Raw genomic sequence first — 23,210 nt, 5'->3', positions numbered from 1 at the left:
GCCTGAGGTTGTTTGCTCAGCAGCACATGTGCGGGTCAAAGGCCTGAAGGAAATGCATGTTTATCCTCAAAGTGCTCAAAAGTGGCAACCAGCTGTTGCTGATAGCAAGCATATTATCATCGTTTGTAGTTGAATTTTCTGCATCCCTCTTTTCTCATAGCTCTTTTCACATTACTCTTGTATGGGAATTGTAAAGATTGGTTAGCCTTGCACTTCGTCATCGGTGCTGCTGAAGCTGCAGAGCGGTTAGATCTGCTGGCTCTTAGACCTTAGCCGTGTCTAGCAGAGTGTGTGAAAAGAGATCGTGGCTTATATTTAATTAACCATGTTTGTTTAGTGTGAAACAAACCTTAAGTGAAAATCACGTTATTTTCTTGGCCAAAGATGCTAAAATAAATCTGGTATATTTTTTTCTTCTATAGCCAACTCTTGTAGCTGCTACTAAAAATATGGCATAATTGTGCAAGTCCCTGTAAGCTTTTCATCCACTCGACTTATTTTTCTGCTAGAGAAATGTTTGATAGTTACGTAGTGTGGCCCCAGAATATTGCTTGAAGAGGTAGGTTTCTCCTCTCTTCTAAGCCAAGCTATATTACTGCATATAGTGGAAGAATACTTTGTTGTTGTCAGGTCAGATCCAGTCGTAGTAATAGCTGCAATATCGTTTGCACAACTTTCAGCCTACAGGAACACAGGGTGTTAAAAATACTTGAAAACAAATAATTAATTCCAGGTTCTGCTCAAGTGAGAATGTGGGGAGTGGTGAAAGATGGAAAAAAAAGTATGTGTGAGGGGAGGCGTGTAAAAATTAAGCATGTGTGCGTGTGGAGGGGGAGCAGTATATAGCGGAAGAGAATGCAGTGGGTTTCTTGGCATAGTCTCAAATATAAGTTATTTTGCAAACAGAAAAATCTTGTTCTTGGGTTTTGCAAGCTGGTTGAAATTCTCAGAGTTTGTACATTCCTACTCATAGTAAAACATAATTGCTGCTTCTTCCACAAATATGTATACAGAGAAGTTTCTTGTGAATATATTATTTATTTCTGTTGATCTCTTTGATCAGTGTTTCAGTATCTGCATGGAACATAAAAAAAGGCTCCTTAAGTGTCCCAACTGCACAGACACTTGTACGACTTGGTTCTCCTACGAAAATACCTTTTTGGAGTGATGTTCTTCTGAGTGATTTGAATGCCTGTGTTTTCAGTTAATTTGAAGGAGTCGGGGGGGACTGTGTCAATACATGTACCCAGTGACACATCTGCTTTTGTGATTAAGTTCATGGCTTGAAGAAAAGTCTTACTCAAACTGTGGATCCTGTTACATGCATTTAACCTGGGGCTATGACGGTTTTAAGACTGAAGGCATAAATTGAAATCTGTGCTTTAGAGTTGCTGTTGAAGTGTGTGTTTGCTGGCTGTTTGTGTACTTGTTCTCTGAAACGTTTATTAGGGATTACATATTGGGAAGGTACATGCCTTTTCTATACATGGCAGAGCTTTTTAGCCTGCTCCCGCAGGGTACCTCTCTATGGTGCTCGTGGGCTCACGTTGGTAGCTGGGAGGGCACAGCTTAGCTCAGAGTGCCAGTGTTGGTCTGGTGTGGGTGAGCTTCCCACTGGGGCTCTGGCTGGTATGTTTTAGCTGAATGGGATGAACTTCTTTTGTTCAGACGGTGAATCTGCCAAAGTTGCGTAATACTGTTTCTGTGGTTGTCTATCTAGTGCAAGAGGTTTCTACCAGTCTTGTTTTTCCCCCGACAATTCAGAGGGGGAAGGTGGTAAGTCTGGAAGAGAAGGAGCAGCGTGGGTCTCATAAATTGTATCTACGGGTGAAGGAACCACAGCTTGGGTTAGCTTGGGGAGTAGTTGCTCTTCAAATACTGCAGGGCTGTGGGATTAGTAGCTGTAGCATGTTACATTGCCCATTGATTCTCATGTGAAATGTCTGTCCCTCTTACTGTACTTCTTTCATGCCTTTTAATGGTTTAATTATGGTCATAAATGAAACTGATGTACTTCATTCAGTGAAGGAAATAGAGGAATGACATTTCAAACCAAATATTTGTTCTGCACTGTATTAAAACTCCTGTAGGTTTATTTAAAATGGCTTTTGGCATGTTGATGAACAGTATGTGCCTGTTACAGTTGTTACCTTTCTAACAAGTAGTGCCTTCAAATACTGACTGGGAGCACTGCGCTTTTAGATTGCTTTTTTTTTGGGGGAAAAAAAAAGTCTGAGCAACTTTCCATATTTTGATTACTTCCATGTTCATTTTCTAAAACACGTACCTAGCAGATGATGTGATACTCCTTTCATTTTTCATGAAGTTCAAATGGAGATGGCATGGGGGGGTGGGGGGGTGTACAAAGACAAGCCCTGCAAATACAGAGAAGTTTAAATCTGAATTCAGAGGTTTTCTATGGCATCAATGGCCAGCCGCCCAGGTGCAAAAGACAGTAATGCCCGATTTCTGTCATGCACTTGCTTGCTCGAGCCTGTAGAGTGAGCATGTCCACAAAACACTGATCACAGCACTAACTCACTGCTTTATATAGTAGTGGCAGCAGCTGCTTCTTTACCGGCCTGTTTTGCTGCAGGAGCTGGGGCAGCGCTGAGCAAGGAGACGGGTCAGGGCCCTGGTGCATGGGGGCTGTTGGCATGAGAGTGAGATTGCGGTGTGGGGGCGGCAGGGACGGACAATTCGCTCTTTCTGTGCTTGCAGGTAGCTGAGGACTGCTGGGTCACCCCTGCTTTGTTGCAGCCACCCTTGCTCGCTTGTCCTGCTGCTGTCGGGACCTGCGCCTTAGTGCACCGTTGCTGCCTGCAGTGGAGAGTAGCTGGGTTGTGCCCAACTGACTGTGGTGGGACTCGCGTGGTTTCAATGAGCCTAATGCAGGCTGTGGGCAGGGGCTGGGCTGGAAGTGCTAGGGCCTCGGCTCCCGAGTTTGTGTCTTGAAATGGTGCACCTGTCACTTCTTGAGTTAAACCCCATGTTGTTATAAGAGGATTTTATGCAGTAACAGGCACTGCCATGTTAGAAAATCTGAGTGAAAATCCCTTTAACGTTATTTCTTCCATCAGTTTATCATAGATTAATTAAAAAACTGTCTAATACATGTTTTACAGTATCACTTCATGCTCAGGTCTGTTCCTGGCGTGGGTGGTGTTCTTTCTTTTAAATCTGAAGGAATGTATAGCTTGTAAGGGAGAAATTAAAACTGTAAGTATTATACAGGTTTCACTTGCTATTTGACAATATGAAAAATGTGAGGTATCTCCTGGCTAAAGCCGGAAAGTGGTGTCTGAAATGGAAAACTGTATTTTGAAACATGATTTTGGAGCAGACTGTACCGTTTCTTGTAAGAAAAACGCTTTCTACCAATGAAAATGAGATCTGCAAAACCTATTTCAAATCCATACAGGCTGGGCTCTGGACTGTGAGGGGAAAGGGTTTATTTTTCCATGTGACTTTCTGAAAGTCAATCATAAGTGGCCTTTCCAGAACAACAGGTATCTTTGTAGTTCCAGTTTTGCTTTGTAGTAGCTTGCCCTAGTCCTTATGCTGCTTTTGGCTTCTTTTCCCAGTCTCTATCATAATCCGCTTCCTAAAAAAGGCTGAACGAATAAAATGAAAATGGCAATCCTTCAAGTGCCAAGCCTCCAGGCAACAGAGATTAATGATGTACTTGGCCATGACTTTGCACTGGTAGTTGGAAAATGTAACTGTGGAGTAGCAGATTAGGAGAATCATCAGTCACTTAAAATAGCTGTTAATAAGAGGCTGGCAGTGATGGGTATCTCTGTAAAAAGTGTCACAAACAAGTTCCCTGCTGACATAAGTTACTGGTTGTATTTTGCTGGGAGAGGGTTTTTTTTGGAGAAGCCCAGTCCCATGGTTCAGCTCCAGTACCCGTTAGCAGCCTGAGTGTATGGAGGGATGATCTCTGTGCTAATTAGTCCATGGTGCTCCTGTCCTGTGACTTGTTTCTGTTGTGAGAAGCTGAATCCAGGCACAAAGCAGAGGTGGTGCCACCAGTATTCAAACATGACATCTGTCCCATTGAACAACTGTAGTTATATTGAGATATTGTGGGGGTTAAGATGTTTCCATTCTCCCCTTTGTCAAGTTTAAAAACTGTTGAGACCAAACCAGTGCAGAGGACTGAAAATACAGCTCCAACGGAGGGCTCTAGATGTCCACATTGAGATCAGGGGTCTCTGCCTGGAGGTTTTAAACGTTTGCTAGACAACTAGTGACTGTGACTGGTGATTTGGTAGTAAAATTTAATCTAAATATGAGTTAGTGGTAGTTACTCCAATTTCTTCATTTTGTTCAATCCAGTGAAATTCTTTGCAAGCAAGTACTGGGATTGTGAGAGGAAAAGGATGCAGGAGTCTGTCTGTCTAGGCAGGGATGGAAGACGTTTCATAGCATTTAGCTTCATCACCTTCCAAATTTGCCCCCCTTGTGTGTATGGAGTCTTTCTGAAAACACAACAAAGTGCAAAGCAGCGGCAGCATTGTTATCTGAGATCAGCAACCTTAAATTGGACATTTGTGCTCAATGAAGGTTGCAAAATTGGAAATTACTTACACCACTGACTATTTCATTCCGCCTATGTGTGGAAATGGCTAATGGTTTGTTACCCAGGAAACACTTTCAGTGATTTCTACTCTAGTCTGTTAAAGCTCAGAGATGGCACTATTGATGTGTTGCTGTTGCTTTTAAAGAAAGGATGGCAAAGATGTGGTGCCTTGTTTGGGGTAGAAGATAGCATGAAAAAGGAAAGAATTTAAGGAATGAAGAAAGCTTTGGGAGATTGCAGAGTATCTGAGCTCAGTGCAGACTGTGGTATTTTTTGTATTTGTTTAAATCAAAATGTAATTTACTCAATGGAAGCCTCTTTGATGAACAGGATTTGCTTTCAAAAATGTTGAAGACACTCTCCCTCCTTTGACTTGATTTCCTTTGAGGAAGTGTTTATTCCAAAATAGAACTGTGATGAATTGCTGATAATTTTTCTTCTCTGAAGTATGTTGTGAAAATTGTATGTTGTCCTTAGACAGTTCCAGGCTATAAGTGAGGAAAAGAATTTCACTGTGGAGTGAGGGAATACTTCCAGGAGCTTGGAGGTTTTCTGGATTTCTTTTGATACAGTTTTCTCATCTTAACTGCAGCTTTCCTTTTGGAAGCGACCAGAGTAGTTTCATGAGCAATATTGGAGGGAGTTCAGATAGCTGTGAGCAGAAACTGCTCCCAGTTCTCCCCGTTGTTTTCATTAGCTGAGAAGGAGCCACAGCCGCCTACTAAACTTCTCAACAGTTACCAACAAAAGCAGGGAGGGTTTCAAAATCTGCACCCTACTGCTTAATATTCTGTAATATCTGTTAAAGTGGGAAGCTATTTCTGGTGTACTTTGCTTTGGATTTTAGTAACTCTTTTGGGCTACTTTTGATTAAATTAAGTTACAGCCTTTCTTCCTGGTGTTCACCTGACTGTTATTGCCGAATACTGGTCAACAGCAGTCGACAAACAGGCCTGGTGCCTGCCTGACTGTTGGCAGTGAGTTCCCTCCTTTCACTTCTTGGAAACGTGTGGGTTTATAAAGCATGTTTTCTACACAGAGTTATCCAAAGGTCTGGTCCAGATCTAGATCAAGTCAGTAAGATGTCTTGATGCCTTTTCTGAGGCTTGAGTAGTGCTCGGCATAACTGATGAAATGGAGTTTTTCTTGCCTCAGCTGTTTTGTTCAGGTGTAATGTAATATCACAGTGAGGGAGGGTGGGTGTAGCTGTGCCCTAGGGTTACGCGGGGGGATGTGGTGCTACGCTGGTCCCTCTCTTGAGAGGGGGGCTCATGCCCGTCCCTGTTGCATGTTGCGGCTGCACCTTGCACATGCAGGTACGACGTCAACTGTGCAACGCAGGCACCATCCACCTGAGCCAAAACTGCATCTCAGTGAGGTTAATTAGTTAAACTGGCATTACATGCCAATCCTGGAGCTCTAATCCTATAGGATTATCTCAAGTTTGGCCATGAATCTGGGGTTGTAAGGGAGTAAATCTGTGCCTGGAAGCCAGCAGATGCTCATAATAGGCAGTGGGACTTCAGTCATTATCACGTATCTCCAAGAAGTAATTAAGAGAAAGCAATAATTAATTCTAACGAATAGAGCAACAGGACTGATTTATTTGGTTTGAAATTAGAATTTTAGTTTGAAATCGGAAAGCAAATGTTTTAATTATGGGGTATAACTGGAGCTAAAAGAGCATTGTAGCTTTGTGCCAGGGTATGAGAGAATTCTGATTTTTTCCCAACATTGTCAATTGATAGACACTTCTTTTAATCCACAGAAATGTAATGTAATGAACTACTAATAGAAGTTAATTTAACACCTGTGCAGTCTGATTGGCTTAGGGAAAACCTAATCAGTTTATAGTATATATTAAAGCAAGATGAATGGGGGAAATCAGGATTCAAGTAGTATGAAGCATCTGATTCTGCAATTTACATGAGGAATAGTAATATTTTTTTTGTCTGACTTTTAGCTCATATGGTAAACATTTAGATACTAAGTCATCATAAAAAGCTAAGGCTCCAACAGGAACTGATGCTCAGACGTGTTTATGTTCAGTATACTGTGTGGCTGAGCTGCTGTTCTCTGCATACCTGCCATGGGATAGAAAAATCAGTAAAATGTCTGCATGTTGGATTCTCTGGGGTTTTCATCTCTGACTCTGCAGTCTTGACATCGGGGCTTTATTTTGGTATCTAAATATGGATTCTGGAGCCTGACTTTAGGCATTCAGGCCTGACTTGAAAGTAGTGACTGTAGCCCTCTACACCTTCAGGGAGAAGACCCAATGAGTAAAATGAATCATGCTGTGATCAGGGGTGGAGAGAAATGAAGAACTTATTTTTGGCAGTCTTTGTTGCAGAGGAAGTTCTTTGGTTTTAATTTCAGTGTTTCATCTGCCAATATAATGAGATATAGTTAGGAGAGCACCTCCTCGCCCCCCCTTACGTCTTTCCTTTTGCAGAAAGAGGTTTTGCTTGCCACTGAGAAAGCTAAAATGGAACATGCATAGCTGCAGAAAAACCTAACCCATTTTTGGCATAATGAGCTCAAACTTGATTAAAATTTTTCTGTTAAAACACAGCTGAGTAAGTAGCCATACAGTAATAACTGGAATGTGTCCTCAGTCTGGAAAGACTCTGTTGAGCACGTAGCACAGCTCAGTGTACAAGCCGATTCATTTGGACTGCTGCAGCCATGCTGAAATTCACACTGGTGCATGGTGCACGTCATACTTCCTTACTTTCGTGCACACTTTTATTTTTAAATGAAGTAATTTGGCTTCTATAATAGAATTCTGATTTTTCAAATGTACCTCTTGAGCAGTAGGCAAGGTGAACAGCAGCTCTGTTGATCACAAGTCACAATGTGCTTGACAAGGGATTTTTATGTTTTGCTTGATTTATCCAGCCAAAGATTAGAGATGCACGTGACTTTCTTTCTTACATTCCTAATAATGTTGATAACCCTCATAACGTTTATAATCCTCATCATCTTTAGTAACCTGTCTTGCAGAACCTGGAAGCATTGGTTTAGTCTTCTCTGCTGTCGTGGTTTAACTTCAGTCGGCAACTAAGCACCACGCAGCCGCTCGCTCACTCCCCCCCACCCGGTGGGATGGGGGAGAGAATTGGAAGAGCACAAGTTAGAAAAACTCGTGGGTTGAGATAAAAACAGTTTAATAATTGAAATAAAATGATAATAATAATAATATGATAATAATAATAATAATAATACACAAAGCAAGTGATGCACAGTACAATTGCTCACCACCCGCTGACCGATGCCCAGCCAGTCCCCGAGCAGCGGCCCCCCCGGCCAGCTTTCCCCAGTTTATGTACTGAGCATGACGTCACATGGTATGGAATGTCCCTTTGGCCAGTTTGGGTCAGCTGTCCTGGCTGTGCCCCCTCCCAGCTTCTCGTGCACCTCCAGCCTTCTCAGTCGGTAGAACATGGGAAGCTGAAAAGTCCTTGGCTAGTGTAAGCATTACCTAGCAACAACTAAAACATCGGTGCGTTATCAACTTTGTTCTCATCCTAAATCCAAAACACTGTACCAGCTACTAGAAAAGAAATTAACTCTATCCCTGCCGAAACCAGGACAATATCCACCCCTTATTCTATACCATCTGCGTCATGCTCAAGTCTCATATTTTCCAGTAGATTTTCATTAATCACCACCCCTTTATATATATATATATATACACACACACACACACACAGAGATATCATTCCCTTCGTCTGTGGGCCATCCCTCTAAAATGTTCGGTGAGTTCATTTAGTCCATGACTTCGGGCTCCATCTGTCATAATAATCTTTCAGGGCAGGAAAAATGGAGATGGTATGTGGTGTTGGATTGTTCCATGTTGAAGTCAGTTCTGGTACCATCATCACTGTGCTTTGCTTGGTTTCACTGAAGTTATTCTTCATTAGTCTGGGTGATTCTTATTGTAATAACATTAGTATGGCATATAATATTATTAGTATGGTTAGTATATCTGTGTATTATTAGTATAACTATTATAACTATAATTAGTACTTAACATCACATAATTCAGATCATTGGCTATTCTCACCCAAAATCAAATCCCCTTGAGGTACACATCGGACTTCCCCATCCTCCCGCATTATCCACCAAGTGCACCCAGGTCCTTGAGCAAAAGCAATCCCATGGATGGGTCTGCCTCTGCCTGAGGCAGGAATAACCCAGACTGTCTTCCCCAGCATATTTTTTATGTGCACTACAGGAACTTTATTCCCATCTACAGTACATAAAAGTTCTGACTGGGCAGGGCCTGCTCGATTGGCAGATCCCCGAGTGTTGACTAACCAGGTGGCCTTTGCTAAATGCGTATCCCAATGTTTGAACGTCCCGCCACCCATTGCTCTCAGTGTAGTCTTTAACAGTCCATTGTATCGTTCAATTTTCCCAGAGGCTGGTGCATGATAGGGGATGTGATACACCCACTCAACGCCGTGCTCTTTGGCCCAGGTGTCTATGAGGTTGTTTCGGAAATGAGTCCCATTGTCTGACTCAATTCTTTCTGGGGTGCCATGTTGCCATAGGACTTGCTTTTCAAGGCCCAGGATAGTGTTCCGGGCGGTGGCATGGGGCACGGGATATGTTTCCAGCCATCCGGTGGTTGCCTCCACCATTGTAAGCACGTGGCGCTTGCCTTGGCGGGTTTGTGGGAGTGTGATATAATCGATCTGCCAGGCCTCCCCATATTTATATTTCAACCATCGTCCTCCATATCAAAGAGGCTTTAACCGCTTGGCTTGTTTGATTGCAGCGCATGTTTCGCATTCATGGATAACCTGGGCTATAGTGTCCATGGTCAAGTCCACCCCTCGATCACGAGCCCATCTATATGTTGCATCTCTTCCTTGGTGGCCTGAGGTGTCATGGGCCCACCGAGCTAGAAATAATTCACCCTTATGTTGCCAGTCCAGATCCACCTGAGCCACTTCAATCTTAGCAGCCTGATCCACCTGCTGGTTATTTTGATGTTCTTCAGTGGCCCGACTCTTGGGTACGTGAGCATCTACGTGACGGACTTTTACAACCAGGTTCTCCACCCGGGCAGCAATATCTTGCCACAATGCGGCAGCCCAGATGGGTTTGCCTCTGCGCTGCCAGTTGCTCTGCTTCCATTGCTGCAACCACCCCCACAGGGCATTTGCCACCATCCATGAGTCAGTATAGAGATAGAGCACTGGCCACTTTTCTCGGTCAGCAATGTCTAAAGCCAGCTGGATGGCCTTTACTTCTGCAAATTGGCTCGATTCACCTTCTCCTTCAGCAGTTTCTACAACTTGTCGCATAGGACTCCATACAGCAGCTTTCCACCTCCGATGTTTTCCCACAAGACGACAGGACCCATCAGTGAACAGGGCATATTGCTTCTCATTTTCTGGTAGTTCATTATACATTGGGGCCTCTTCAGCACGCGTTACCTCCTCCTCTGGCAATATTCCAAAATCTTTGCCCTCTGGCCAATCCATGATCACTTCCAGGATTCCTGGGCGACTGGGGTTTCCTATTCGAGCCCGTTGTGTGATCAGTGCGACCCACTTACTCCATGTAGCATCAGTTGCATGATGTGTACAGGGGACCCTCCCTCTGAACATCCAGCCTAGCACCGGCAGTCGGGGTGCCAGGAGGAGCTGTGCTTCAGTGCCGATCACTTCTGAAGCAGCTCGAACCCCTTCATATGCTGCTAATATCTCTTTTTCAGTTGGAGTATAGCGGGCCTCGGATCCTCTGTATCCCCGACTCCAAAACCCTAGGGGTCGACCTCGAGTCTCCCCTGGTGCTTTCTGCCAGAGGCTCCAGGTAGGGCCATTCTCCCCGGCTGCGGTATAGAGCACATTTTTTACCTCTTGCCCTGCCCGGACTGGCCCCAGGGCTACTGCATGAACTATCTCCCGTTTAATTTGTTCAAAAGCTTGTCGTTGCTCAGGGCCCCATTTGAAATTGTTCTTCTTCCGGGTCACTTGATAGAGAGAGTTTACAATCAGACTGTAATTTGGAATGTGCATTCTCCAAAAACCCACGACGCCTAAGAAAGCTTGTGTTTCCTTTTTGCTAGTTGGTGGAGACATGGCTGTTATTTTGTTGATCACATCCATTGGGATCTGACGACGTCCATCTTGCCATTTTATTCCTAAAAATTGGATCTCCTGTGCAGGTCCCTTGACCTTACTTTGTTTTATGGCAAAACCGGCCTTCAGCAGGATTTGGACTATTTCCTTCCCTTTTTCAAAAACTTCTCCTGCTGTGTTGCCCCACACGATGATATCATCAATGTATTGCAGGTGTTCTGGAGCTCCACCCTGTTCTAGTGCAGTCTGGATTAGTCCATGGCAAATGGTAGGGCTGTGTTTTCACCCCTGGGGCAGTCGGTTCCAGGTGTACTGAACAGTAACTTTTCTGAGAGTTTTTTTACGGAGGAAATACAGAATGGCAGGGTCACTACCTTCTTCTATAATGTTTCCTCCTTCATTACAGTAATTTTTCAGTATTTTGAACATCCTTGGGCAGTTAAGATACTTCTATTAATACTTCTTGGGAATACTGTTTCGGTTTTGTCTAAAGTTGGTAAGCAATTTAAGAATATAATCCAGAGATCTGCCCCAAGGCTGAATAATTATGAGTGGCAGGGTGTGTGGGACAAGATGGGCAAGTACCTAGGCCAATGGGCACCCCCAGTGTTTTGGAACTTCACCCCTGAGCAAGTGCAGAATCCTGAAAAGTTAGTAGAATATTTGGAAAAAGTATGCTGTCACCCTGGCAACTCCAGAGAGATGCAGCTCATTGCAACGTGCTGGGGCCTGGCCCATGCCTACCGAGCCCTGTTCAACACCATTCAGTGCCCTCAAAGGGAAGGGAAGGTCTCTGGCTCTGACAGTAAAACGACACGCACTGCGGCCACTCAGACCCGGGCAACGCGCCCTGCGGCCACTCCGACCCCAGCGACAGGCCGTGCAGCCACTCAGACCCCGGCAACAGGCCCTGCGGCCACTCAAACCCGGGCAACACGCACTACGGCCACTCCAACCCCAGCGACATGCACTGCAGCCACTCAGACCCCGGCGACATGCACTGCGGCCACTCAGACCCTGGCGACATGCACTGCGGCCACTCCAATCCCGGTGACATGCACTGCAGCCACTCAGACCCCGGCGACATGCACTGCGGCCACTCCAATCCCGGCGACATGCACTGAGGCCACTCAGACCCCGGCGACATGCACTGCGGTCACTCAGACCCCGGCAACAGGCCCTGCGGCCACTCAGACTCCGGTGACGTGCACTTGCACTGTGGCCACTCCAACCCCGGCGACAGGCCCTGCGGCCACTCAGACTCCGGTGACATGCACTTGCACTGCAGTCACTCAGACCCCGGCAACAGGCCCTGCGGCTACTCGGACTCCGGTGACATGCACTTGCACTGCGGCCACTCCAACCCCGGCCAGCTTTCCCCAGTTTATGTACTGAGCATGACGTCACATGGTATGGAATGTCCCTTTGGCCAGTTTGGCTGTGCCCCCTCCCAGCTTCTTGTGCACCTTCAGCCTTCTCAGTCGGTAGAACATGGGAAGCTGAAAAGTCCTTGGCTAGTGTAAGCATTACCTAGCAACAACTAAAACATCGGTGCGTTATCAACTTTGTTCTCATCCTAAATCCAAAACACTGTACCAGCTACTAGAAAAGAAATTAACTCTATCCCTGCCGAAACCAGGACATCTGCTGTGGTCTTCGGGGCAGATAAGTAGTGAAGAACTACAAAGGAGTTATGCTGCTTTTCAATGGGTCTTTGGCTGCTACTTGAAAATACATTTCAGGATTTACCATAGTATCTACCTGATCTGATCTAATCCTTTGCAAGCGCCTGCTCAGAGTGTGTGCTACTGTTGAACTGTGTTGTGAATAAGGACTTGCAGTGATGTACCTAACAGGATTCAAGATTTTTTGTGTTTGATGAGCCTTGAAGACTAGTGACAGGATTCCTGACAAAAGTTCTTTGAACTCTGGAGGGTTTTAAATAAGTCTGCTTTGAAATACTTTGTTTACAGTGGAAAATAACTTATGCAAAATTAGGGGAAAATAACTTATGCAAGATTTGAATGGGGGTATGGGTACTGGGAAAAATCTAAGGTCGCCTGTTTCCTTTGAGATCATGTTAGATTGACACTTTTTAAATTTTTTTTTTTAAGAAGGCTGAACAATTGCATTTTTCATCTATTGATCTCAACAGGTGTCTGTTTGAGATGCCACTGAATGTTTGGGGCATCTTACGTCAGGTGGCACATCTTTCCACTGTACCTTCTGTTGGCTATGCGGTTTATTACCTGATGCCTCAGTAGGTCTTCCCTCTGGCTGAATTGTCATCAAGATCATGGTCACATCATGGTATGTTGTAAAAGGTATCATTTAGCTAGGGAGAGGATGTAGTCTAGTTATCCCACAGAAAAGAACAGGGTCGTAATTTTCTTGATCTAGGACCACTGCTGTCAGTAGTATGCAGATGGGTGAATTAAACCAAATTAAGTATTTCAATTCCAGAAGCTTTTAGTTGTGTTCACAATGTTGAAACAAAAGGTTTCTGATCAAATTTCTGTAAGTGAAATTCAATACATCATAAAACCCCCCAAGCATTGAATGAAAAAGTAGAAATAATAAAAATTTCTATAAGTTAGGAAATCGGTACCTCTACTTTCTTAAATTTATGGTTGTTAATGTTAAAAAAAAAAAAAAATTCTCATCTGTCTTTCCCTGGGGGATAACAGAACTGAGGAGAAAATTTATCTATTCCCACGTTAGGAATAGCTCAGAAACAGATGCTTTGCAAAAGAATTACTCTAAGAGATTACAGTTAAATGCACTGTTACCAAAATTAGAAAATGACGTTATTAATGGCCTTTCTAAAAGCATGGTTGTTTAGATTACAAACTCTTGTGATGACTGCTACGTTTCTGAAAAACATCTTTGAAAAAGATGCCAGACATATGTAGGGGGAAAAGAAGGAAACACTTTAAACCAAAACCCACCCACACTGTGTGTCCTGATTTTATATGTGTATCAGTCAAAAGCAAATATTTTACCTGAAGGTTTCACCATTCAGGGGTTACCTTCATGAGGGCAAATTATGGATTGTGGGAGAATTTATTTCTGTAAAAGTGGTGAAAACTTGGCTGTTTCACAATACAGATGTAATTTTGTGTTTTAAAAAAAGTGTGTTTTCTCATAATACGTTTCATCTTGTGTCTCATTACTTTAGTGACATTGAATAAACGTTTTCTTAATAGCAAAAATTATGTATTGATCTTAACTGATCCAGTCTTAACTGTTAGATGAATAAAAGTGAGTCTTGTTTTAGTAAGAAAAGCATTCTGAGGGACAGCAGTGTACTTTGTCCCACTGCCACTATAAAGCATGCAAAAAAGCTCTTCTCTCCAGCAAAACTATAGCTGAAGCTTTAAAGAGGGTCCGAGTTCCTCTTTGAGCCTTGTGGATCCAACTATAGTCCCAGCTTTGCCCTCCTTGACACTGTAATGTCAGGGATCTCTTCTCTCAAATGTTTTGTACCAGGGTCAGGGAACACGCGGAGTCTGGTTCAGCATCCATCCATCCATCCATCCATCCATCGTACCTGCTGTGTTGCACCTGTCCACATACTGTTCTCTCGTCCTTGTTTTTTCAGCTGAGCATGATGTTTCTTGTTTCTTCCACAAACTATTCCATACTGGTTGTTATTAGTTTCAGTTTAGCCGCTTGAGAGGCAGCTGTGCTTTGTGTGTGTGAGACACTTCAAAGAAACATAGACAATGTAAGAACTTTTTTGGCTAAAAAGGGTTTTATTTTGCAAGTAAATGTGTCTACTGGTGATTTTGTGATAATATGGGGACCAGTTGATACAGGAAAAAAATTTGCTTTATTCAGTTTTGAAAATAAGACCCTTCACATTTGGTTCCCAGAACAGTGTCTAAGGAGAGCTCATTAGAGTGGCCTTTTTATAGGAGAAAGAAGTCCTTTGTGGGAATGGCCTGGGATGAGAGATTTGTTGGAGAAAAACATTTTCAGCTTCAAGATGGAGTATCTGGCCAAAGGAGTGGAGAGGGGGAGCGCATGTTTGCACAGAGCCTGGAGTAGTTCAGTGAACACTTGCTTGGGCCAGGAGGGATCTTGCTTTGCTTCATGGGTCGGAGATATTAAGGTGCCCGTAAATTCAGCCGAACAGTGGCACAGGACTGGTGTAAAACTAGAAGACAGCCTGAAAGCACTTGTTATTCACTGTTTTGGGGGTTTGTGGTCATTTTAGTAACAATACTTTTCCCATCCTTACCAACGACGACTCCCTGATAGAAGGATGGTTTTTGCAAAACTGCCAGACACCTACTTTTTTTTTATTTTTATCATCCACTCAGTGAACATTGCAACAATTGTAGCACTAATAACAATACATTTACTGGTTTGGAGGTCCAATAATTGCAGAACTACTACTACTTTACAGCCCCTCCCCTTATTTTTTTTTAAGGAACAGTGCCATGATGTAGCTTTTCATCCAGCTTCAAATGTTTGCATGTCAAACCTCAGGCAACATGGTGAAAACATTTCCTGATTCTGTTGCCTTCCTCTTTTCTAATATTCCCTCTACAGATGCCTTGAAATTATTTCTCTTTCCCTGCAGATTGCTGGTTGGAGCTCCTCGGGAAAAGGCCTTTCCATCCCAACAAGCCAACAGAACAGGAGGGTTGTACAGCTGTGACATCGCATCTCCAAATACACGCTGCACACGTGTCATATTCGATGAGGAGAGTAAGTTCTTCAGCGCTTTTGTTTTGGATTGGAACAGTTGTCTGATTTTTCTTACTTGATGTGGTCCCTTCCAGAGGCAGTGTATCAGACAGTTGCTTGTATGGATTTATACATAACTTTTTTTGCATCAGAATAAGGTGTAGCTTAATTGCTAAGATAGCGTGGGATGCTTAAATCTTGGTAATTTGGATGTTCTTATTCTTGTGTAAATTCACGTGACATGAAGTAATACGCTAGAAGTGTTTAATAAAATGGATGTTGTCAGTGATAAAATGTACAGACACTGCCACCTGCAGACTGTCTCATGTACTGTATGAAGTCCTGTCCTGACAGGGACTTTAAAAAAAAGAAAAAAAGTAGTTAACTGTTAATATTTGAAGCTGTATTATGATACTCTGCAGCTGACCCGAAGATGGAGAGTAAAGAAGACCAATGGATGGGTGTAACTGTCCAAAGTCAGGGGCCAGGAGGAAATGTGGTGGTAAGTCTAAAGGATTAACTTATAAAAACGTTTTGGGTCTATGGTAAATGTTCTGAATGGTCTGCGTTTCTATGCATATTTCTGAAAGGTGACTTTCCTATGTTTACTTCTGCAATTTCTTGTAAGGCCGGACTTAAATGTCTCCCTAGCAAAGTAAGACACTTGAGATTGTAAAAGCTTTAAATTATTTTTCTAACTATTTTTAGCCTGTCTTTATAACCTTTGTAACAATCTAGGATGGACAGTTCATTTTCAGGGTGTCCACTTTTTTTTTTTTGTGATATACATGTTGTTTCTTTTAAATACCACTGGCTACAGAAATAGGGAAAAATAGTGTGATAAGGTTGTAAAAGTAGCAGGCTGTTGTCAGCCTGTTTTCCAAGATGATCAGCCTCACTTTAACTTTCATCAGGGACTTTGGCTGAGTTGCTCCTGTGAATTGATGTGGCCATTGCACTGCAGTAAGACTACTAGCTATTCTTTATTTTATACAATACAGAGAGAAAAAGCTTTCAGGAGTTATCAGAGAATGTTACTTTTTTAGCTCTCAGTTAAATAAACCTCTCGTGGTGCTGCAGGATACTAGCTACATCATAAAATGGGTGTGCAGAAGCTTCCCCATCTGATTATATTCTTGCAGGCTAATGTCACTGCTTCCAAAACCGGAGGCAGGTGACTTCAGGGTGTGAATCTGGAGTTATTTAAGGATATAGAGGCAGTAATGACTTGCTTCAGTCTGCCTCAGAACTCAAAGGGGGGAAGAGCAGATGGAAAGAGTCCTGCTCATTGAATAATTAATCATCAACTAATGCTGTCTTGTCTTTTCTGAGAAGGAACTTTTCTTTGCAAGTGATAAGTGGGAAATGCACTTATTAGATGAGGCATGAGCAGTCTGAAGGTCACTGTGCAGCAGGGCAGTACTGCAGTGCTCTTAAGTGTGGAGCAGCTGGGTGTTGGCTTAATATTTAAGCCTTGATAGGAACCATAGAAAAGGTATGTCAGCTGAGAAACCTGGCTTGCTTGTGCTCTTCACACACCTACTACATCTGGTTCTGCAAAAACCACTGCTGGTAAAGGGGTTTGATTGTTCCACCTCTTTTTACAGTGGTTTGGTGGTTATACCACTTAACCCAGTGGCTATTCACCCTTTGTGTTAAATATTTGATTAGAATTCTGTTCCCAGGTGAACAGTCTAAAGGGTTAAGGAACAGGTTGTGCTCAGTGCTGCTGCTCTGTCCCAGTGACAGTCCAATGTAGGAAGTAGGAACAACTTCCCTCCCCTTCCCGTCACTGGAAAAGCTTTCAGCCTCTGCTTCGTGGCACTTCTCTGGAAGGGGCGAGTTCTGAATGGTCTCAGGTAGATGGTAGTTGAACCAGCTTCTCATGTCCTGCACAAGCGTGTGAGTCACCTAACTGACAGCTGTGGGGAAACACAGCCACTTCTTTCTTTATGAGAGATAGGGTGGTTCTCTCCTCACTTCTTGAAAGAGAGGGATTAGGTATCAGGGAAGGCTTTAGGGCTAAAACCCCTAAATCCCGGAGAAGAGGGATTTAACCATGTGGCCTTCCTTGACCATGAAGCTGGTTGCTCTGACTTGTATCCATAGATGCCCAGCCTTTCCCATACGTTGCCCATAGGGAACAGTGGACTCTCTCTGCATTGCAACACGGGTGTGTCTACAAGGTGACTGACTTACAGCATCGCTAGCATGAAGTATTGCTAAAGGAGACCAGCCTTCTTTCGTGACTTGCATACAAACATACAGAAAGCATCACTTACTATTTCTTTTATCTTGCAGACGTGTGCACATCGCTATGAGAAAAGGCAGTATGTAAACACAGTGCAGGAAACCCGGGATATCATTGGAAGGTGCTATGTGCTGAGCCAGGATCTCACTATTAAGGATGATATGGATAATGGAGTATGGAGTTTTTGTGATGGTCGTTTAAGAGGCCATGAGAAGTTTGGCTCCTGTCAGCAAGGTGTTGCTGCTACTTTTACTAGAGACTATCATTACATTGTGTTTGGTGCCCCAGGCACTTACAATTGGAAAGGTATGACCTGGCTTCCTTCCTGCCTACCCTTCCCATCGCCTCTGAGATTGCTCACAAGGGTTGCATCCCAAGTTTTAATTTTTTTGTTCCAAGGGGGGAGGAGATAATAGGGATCGAATGATATTACCTGTTTTCACAAAATGCTATGCTCCTGTATCAAAAGTATTTACTGAAGTTCCTTTAAATATCTTTGAGGGAGTACTTGTGAATGGATAATGGAACTTTGCACATATGTACAGCAAATTTTTCCCTTATTAGTCTTAATCTTACGGTGGGATTGAGTGCTTGCTTTGAGACTTCCATACTGGAACAAACTACCAAATTATTTTAAGGTTATTTGACCAACTTTTTTCCTGCATTTGAGCAAATGTTAGATAGCTGCAGTGAGATCTTTGTTTATATCCTGCAGTATTCTCCACTTTATTTTTTGTGAAGTCTGTGGAAAGTAGTACTTCCCAAATTAAATACTGGAGGATTGCAGGAAGATAACTGAACAAAGCAATACTACATGTATTCGTATCTAAATCCATGGATACCCATGTAAAATTCCATGGATAATCTGTCTAAGAGCCAAGTACTCTATATCATCTAGGAGACATTCCAAAACTTACGGGAAAAGAAACATAGATTTTCTCCGTTAGTTTCTGTTGAGAAGCATCTAAATGGCCCGCTCTGTCTCTTTTTCTTAAAGTGATTTTTCCCGTCACACTTCATTACACCAACAGCTGTAAATAGTTCCCTCTTTAGAACATCTGATCCTCGAACCATTACATTTTTTCCCCTCGTACACCTGTGCCTGCTATATGAACCATGCAAAATCTTTGAGTTAAGCTCTGGCACAAGGTGTACTTTAGTGAAAACTTAATCTTCCACGTATCTGTCAACAAAATCTGACCAAGCTGAAACAGCATATTGAGTTCAGACACTGTTTTACTTTAATTGCAGAGAAGTGCTATGACAGTATATCAGCCATAAGAGTACTCTTTTGTATCATGGAAAAACATGTTTGTGCTTGCCAAAATGTTAAATATGCCTGTTGATAAAAGGGAAGCACACATTTTATCGAACAATAGCTCTTTTCCCCTTAAATAATGTTTTCTAAATATATCACCGGTGTTTGTCATAGCTGAACAGTAATTTTTTTTTTTTTTTTTTATTCCTGTGTACTTACCTCCCTTTTAAGAGAGGCTTTGTGAGGTTAAGAACTGTGGGATGAGGGTGGTTCCTGACCGAGTTGGTCCCATGTTTTTGTTGAGAATTTTCTTAGTATCCCATGTTTTCCAGATCATTGCTGTAGAGCAGCGTGAGATTCTGGCACACGGATAGAACTTAGAAATTCATTGCCTTTTGCAAACGCTTTCACCCAGTGCAGTATTCCGTGTTTGTCCCATGTAAACAGCAGTCACTATCTCATTCATCGTAATTAATGTTAGTTGGGAACCATTTATCTGTTGTTTTTCTCCCTTACCATTCATTTGCTTTTATTTTATCATTTCATTTCTTCAGGGGTGGTTCGCGCAGAGCAAAAGAATCAGACATTTTATGATCTGGGTATCTTTGATGATGGGCCTTACGAAGTTGGTGATGAGAGCCGCCAAGATAAGAATCTAGTTCCTGTTCCAGCTAACAGTTACTTAGGTAGGATTAAGTACATATGGTAAATCTCTTTAGGCTTCTTAAACATTTGTGATCCCAGCCTGGTGCAATGATATGAGATGGGAGCAGAAAATCCTTCATTTGTGGACCCTGTAACATGTTAACCATTTTGGATAATTCACATCTCCCTCCATGTTTATGGGCCAGTTTTAAATGTAAGATGATACTCTGCTGAGGTACCTAGAAGAGCTGCGAATGTAATGAGAGATTTAAGAGCTGTGTTGAGGACCTACGGATTCTCAGGGAGCGACTGTAATCGCTCCAGTGGTTAAGTACAGGGTATGGATCCGTAGTTGTTAGTCACAAGGTCTCTGCCATGTAGTATCGGAAGGTTTACCATGATGTGAGTTTCTGGATGTAACTGTAAAGGCTGCAGTTTCTCTCTCCTGGTTGGTAAGTGCAATTTTTTTATTCTTCACGTTTTTAAAACTCCAGTGGCCTTTTTACAGGCCTTTAAAATACCATAATATGAGTAGTAGTGTTTATATTTTAAGAGCGTGTGTGTGTATGTTGCAGGAGGTGAGTCTCTTGCCCTTTGTGCACGCACGAAAGCAGAAATATGTCCTTAGGCCAGTGGATGTTACTGTACGCCAGTGAGATACGTTGGTGCACAGAAAAGGCTACGCTACATTTTTGGGAAGGCCTCAAGTGTAAAGTGTAAAGAACCTCTCTGTTCTAGTGCAGGTTTCTGTGGTGTATTGATCCGCTGCTTTTGGCATATGCAGCAAATACAGTTTTGGTAACTTGAAACTGGAATTTCTGTGTGAGTGGTGGAAAGCTGAACAGATGAGAAGGGCATTGCTAATACAAAAAGTAAAAGCCAAGAAAAGAGCCAACTTAGAGCTACGTATCTGTTAGAAGAAATAGAACATAAACTTCTGTTAAATATCAGCAGTTATTACTGGGTGTTAAAAAAAAAAAAAAAAAAGTATATCTCCTAAGAGCTTACGTTAGAAAGACAAGCCAATAGCCTCTTCTGGTGAAATAAGAATTGGTAAGGTGAGGAGTGCTGTGGAGGTGTCTTTTGCTGTGAACAGAGCAATACTGACTTTTTGCAGTTTCGTAACAAATGCATTTATCTCCTAAACGTAAATGCTGCCTTTGATTTGTCGCAATCACAACCACTTCCAAGCAAGCCTGCTGTTCACTGGCATTGCTGTTCCCTCTGTTTAGGCAGTAAATAAACATGGTTATAGCTGCTTTGCTTAACTACTATCTTTTTTTCTCTTCAATCTTTCACTCGTGTTTACAGGTCTTCTATTTTTGACAGCTGTATCTGATACTCATCCAGATCAGTTTGTATACAAAACATTGCCTCCCGGCATACAGGTGGACAAATCGGTGGATGTAATGATGAATAGCTACTTAGGTTTGTGACCACCCGAGGTGGCAGCATCTGGTCAGACATAATCTCCAGACCTTTGACACGACCCTCTCCCCTCCATCCCCCCTCATCTCAAACACATTGCAAGTAAAAGCACGTAAAAACAGGGATTCAGGTGAAGAGTAGCTTGCAGAGTATCACGGCTTCAGAGAAACTCTGATTTGTCATGCATTTCGCCAAACCCTCTCATCCCTCCCCCAGATGGGACTCCCTGAATTCTTCTGAAACTCTCATTGTGAATTGCTGTAATTGAGAATTGTCATAGTGGTGGTGAAGTGTTTCGGAAGGGAGATGTCTCTCTGCTGGCTAGTATCTTTCTTCCTTGCAACGTGCGTAATTTTCTACTTTGGCCTTTATTGGCTATGTTGGTATATGCGGTATATTCTTTTCACTCAGTTTTTCATGTTTTTTAAAATGCATTGACTTTTATAAAGGATACGTAAGACTAAATTCGTTTGAACATGTCCTTTAGGGCTGCATTAAATCAAAATTGCCAATTTCACCATTACTGTGTAAGGTGATTCTCAAATACCGTACGCATCATTCATCTGCAATACTGTGCTTGTGCAGTACATTTTGCATGTTTGCAATAGAATGATACCGACTTGTCCTTAGGAAGTTTTACAGTGATTTTGCCAGAGGTGACATACTCAAGCTATATTCAAGTGGTAAGGTGTAGTCATTTCTAAGCTGGTATGTTTAAAAATGATCTTGTATTTGGTGTCTGTGAAAAGCAGATCTGAGCGAGCAATGAAATAATACGTTTTGTGGGGGAAATACTTACGTGTAATGTATGGAGGAGTGTACGCTTGTAAACGTGCATTCACCGGTCCAAACAGAAAGGGAGAATTCCCAATATACCATACTCCGGTTTAGACAAAACTTCTATTCAATATACCACTTTAATATAGTAGGGGAATTTATTTTTCCTATTAACGATACAAGCCGTTTGTTCGTTTGTTTATATTTTATTCCTTTCTCTGTTAAAGGTTTCTCTTTGGACTCTGGTAAAGGAATTGTCTCCCAAGATGAGATGACTTTTGTGTCTGGTGCCCCAAGAGCCAACCACAGCGGAGCAGTTGTTTTACTGAAAAAAGAGAAAAATCAGAGAGCGCTTTCCCTTGAGCACATGTTTGAAGGAGAAGGGCTGGCCTCCTCCTTTGGCTATGATGTTGCTGTTGTGGATCTCAACAATGACGGGTATGGCCTTGGTTAACTCCTGCTGCCTGTATAATGAAGGATGGCGATCTGGTTTATTTCTGCTTTGGTTTTTCACATCAGAAATACAAGGAGTGCCAAACCCCATCTTTCATGTTTCGCTGGAGGAAATGGCGACCATCTCGGAGAACCAGTCAGGACACCGTCTACATTTCTAATTATAGAAGAGAGTTTATTTAAATTTAAATAATTAGCGTAAACAAAGAAGAAACAAATCTCATAGGGAAGTGGTGGAGTCACCATCCCTGGAGGTATTTAAAAGACATGTGGAGGTGGTGCTCAGGGACGGGTTTAGTGGTGGACTTGGCAGTGCGAAGTTAACAGCTGGGCTCGATGATCTTAAAGGTCCTTTCCAACCTAAATGATTCTGTGACTCTATACCCAAAGCAGGCCCTGGAGGATCCTTGTATGCCACAAAGGGAACATAATCAGCGTGTAGTATCAGTGGAGCTGTTGTTGCTCCATCAGTTTAATGTACTTTTTAGTCTTTGTTGAGCAGCTCTTTGGCTAGCTGACCTTGAGACCACAGTCTGATCAGTTATTTTTCACAGTTCTTCTGTAAAAGCACTGCATTTTTTTTTTCTTTAATTCTAAGATGGCAAGACATTGTTGTTGGAGCCCCGCAATATTTTGACAGAAGTGGAGATATCGGTGGTGCTGTGTACATCTACATTAACTGGCAAGGCAAATGGGAAGGAGTAAAACCTATTCGCTTAAATGGAACCACTGACTCCATGTTTGGTCTTGCAGTTGAAAACGTTGGGGACATTAATCAGGATGGATACCCAGGTGAGTGAAAAATGATTACAATAAAAATAGATGTGACTTTTTTGCCAATGCCAGAGTTGGAACATCTTACCCTTATCATGATTGCCAGCTGCAGAAAGAGTAAGAATGATTTTAGACGTTGCAACTTATTTCCAACAGATATTGCAGTAGGGGCTCCATATGATGGTTTTGGCAAAGTATACATTTATCACGGATCCACGAACGGAATAAATACAAAGCCAGCACAGG

General features: G+C 42.6%; 1 protein-coding gene across 4 annotated transcripts in view; it reads left to right on the top strand.

The window, feature by feature from the left end:
• ITGA6 (integrin subunit alpha 6) overlaps nt 1-23,210 on the top strand; it is a 51,166-nt gene that overhangs the window by 10,236 nt on the left and 17,720 nt on the right. For 3 of the 4 annotated variants that reach the window (XM_076342607.1, XM_076342606.1, XM_076342605.1), the window contains exons 2-8: nt 15,272-15,399; nt 15,801-15,880; nt 17,680-17,935; nt 19,442-19,573; nt 21,965-22,175; nt 22,789-22,982; nt 23,121-23,209. In XM_076342607.1, the coding sequence (XP_076198722.1) occupies nt 15,272-15,399; nt 15,801-15,880; nt 17,680-17,935; nt 19,442-19,573; nt 21,965-22,175; nt 22,789-22,982; nt 23,121-23,209 (1,090 nt within the window). Of the gene's footprint in view, nt 1-15,271; nt 15,400-15,800; nt 15,881-17,679; nt 17,936-19,441; nt 19,574-20,843; nt 20,961-21,964; nt 22,176-22,788; nt 22,983-23,120; nt 23,210 lie in introns of all 4 variants that reach the window. The other variant, XM_076342608.1, reaches the window with a different exon arrangement.

This window comes from Aptenodytes patagonicus, chromosome 6 (genome assembly GCF_965638725.1).
Source record: "Aptenodytes patagonicus chromosome 6, bAptPat1.pri.cur, whole genome shotgun sequence".
NCBI lineage: Eukaryota > Metazoa > Chordata > Aves > Sphenisciformes > Spheniscidae > Aptenodytes > Aptenodytes patagonicus.
The sequence above is the reverse complement of the archived record's forward strand: the minus strand, read 5'-3'. Positions and strand labels throughout refer to the sequence as shown.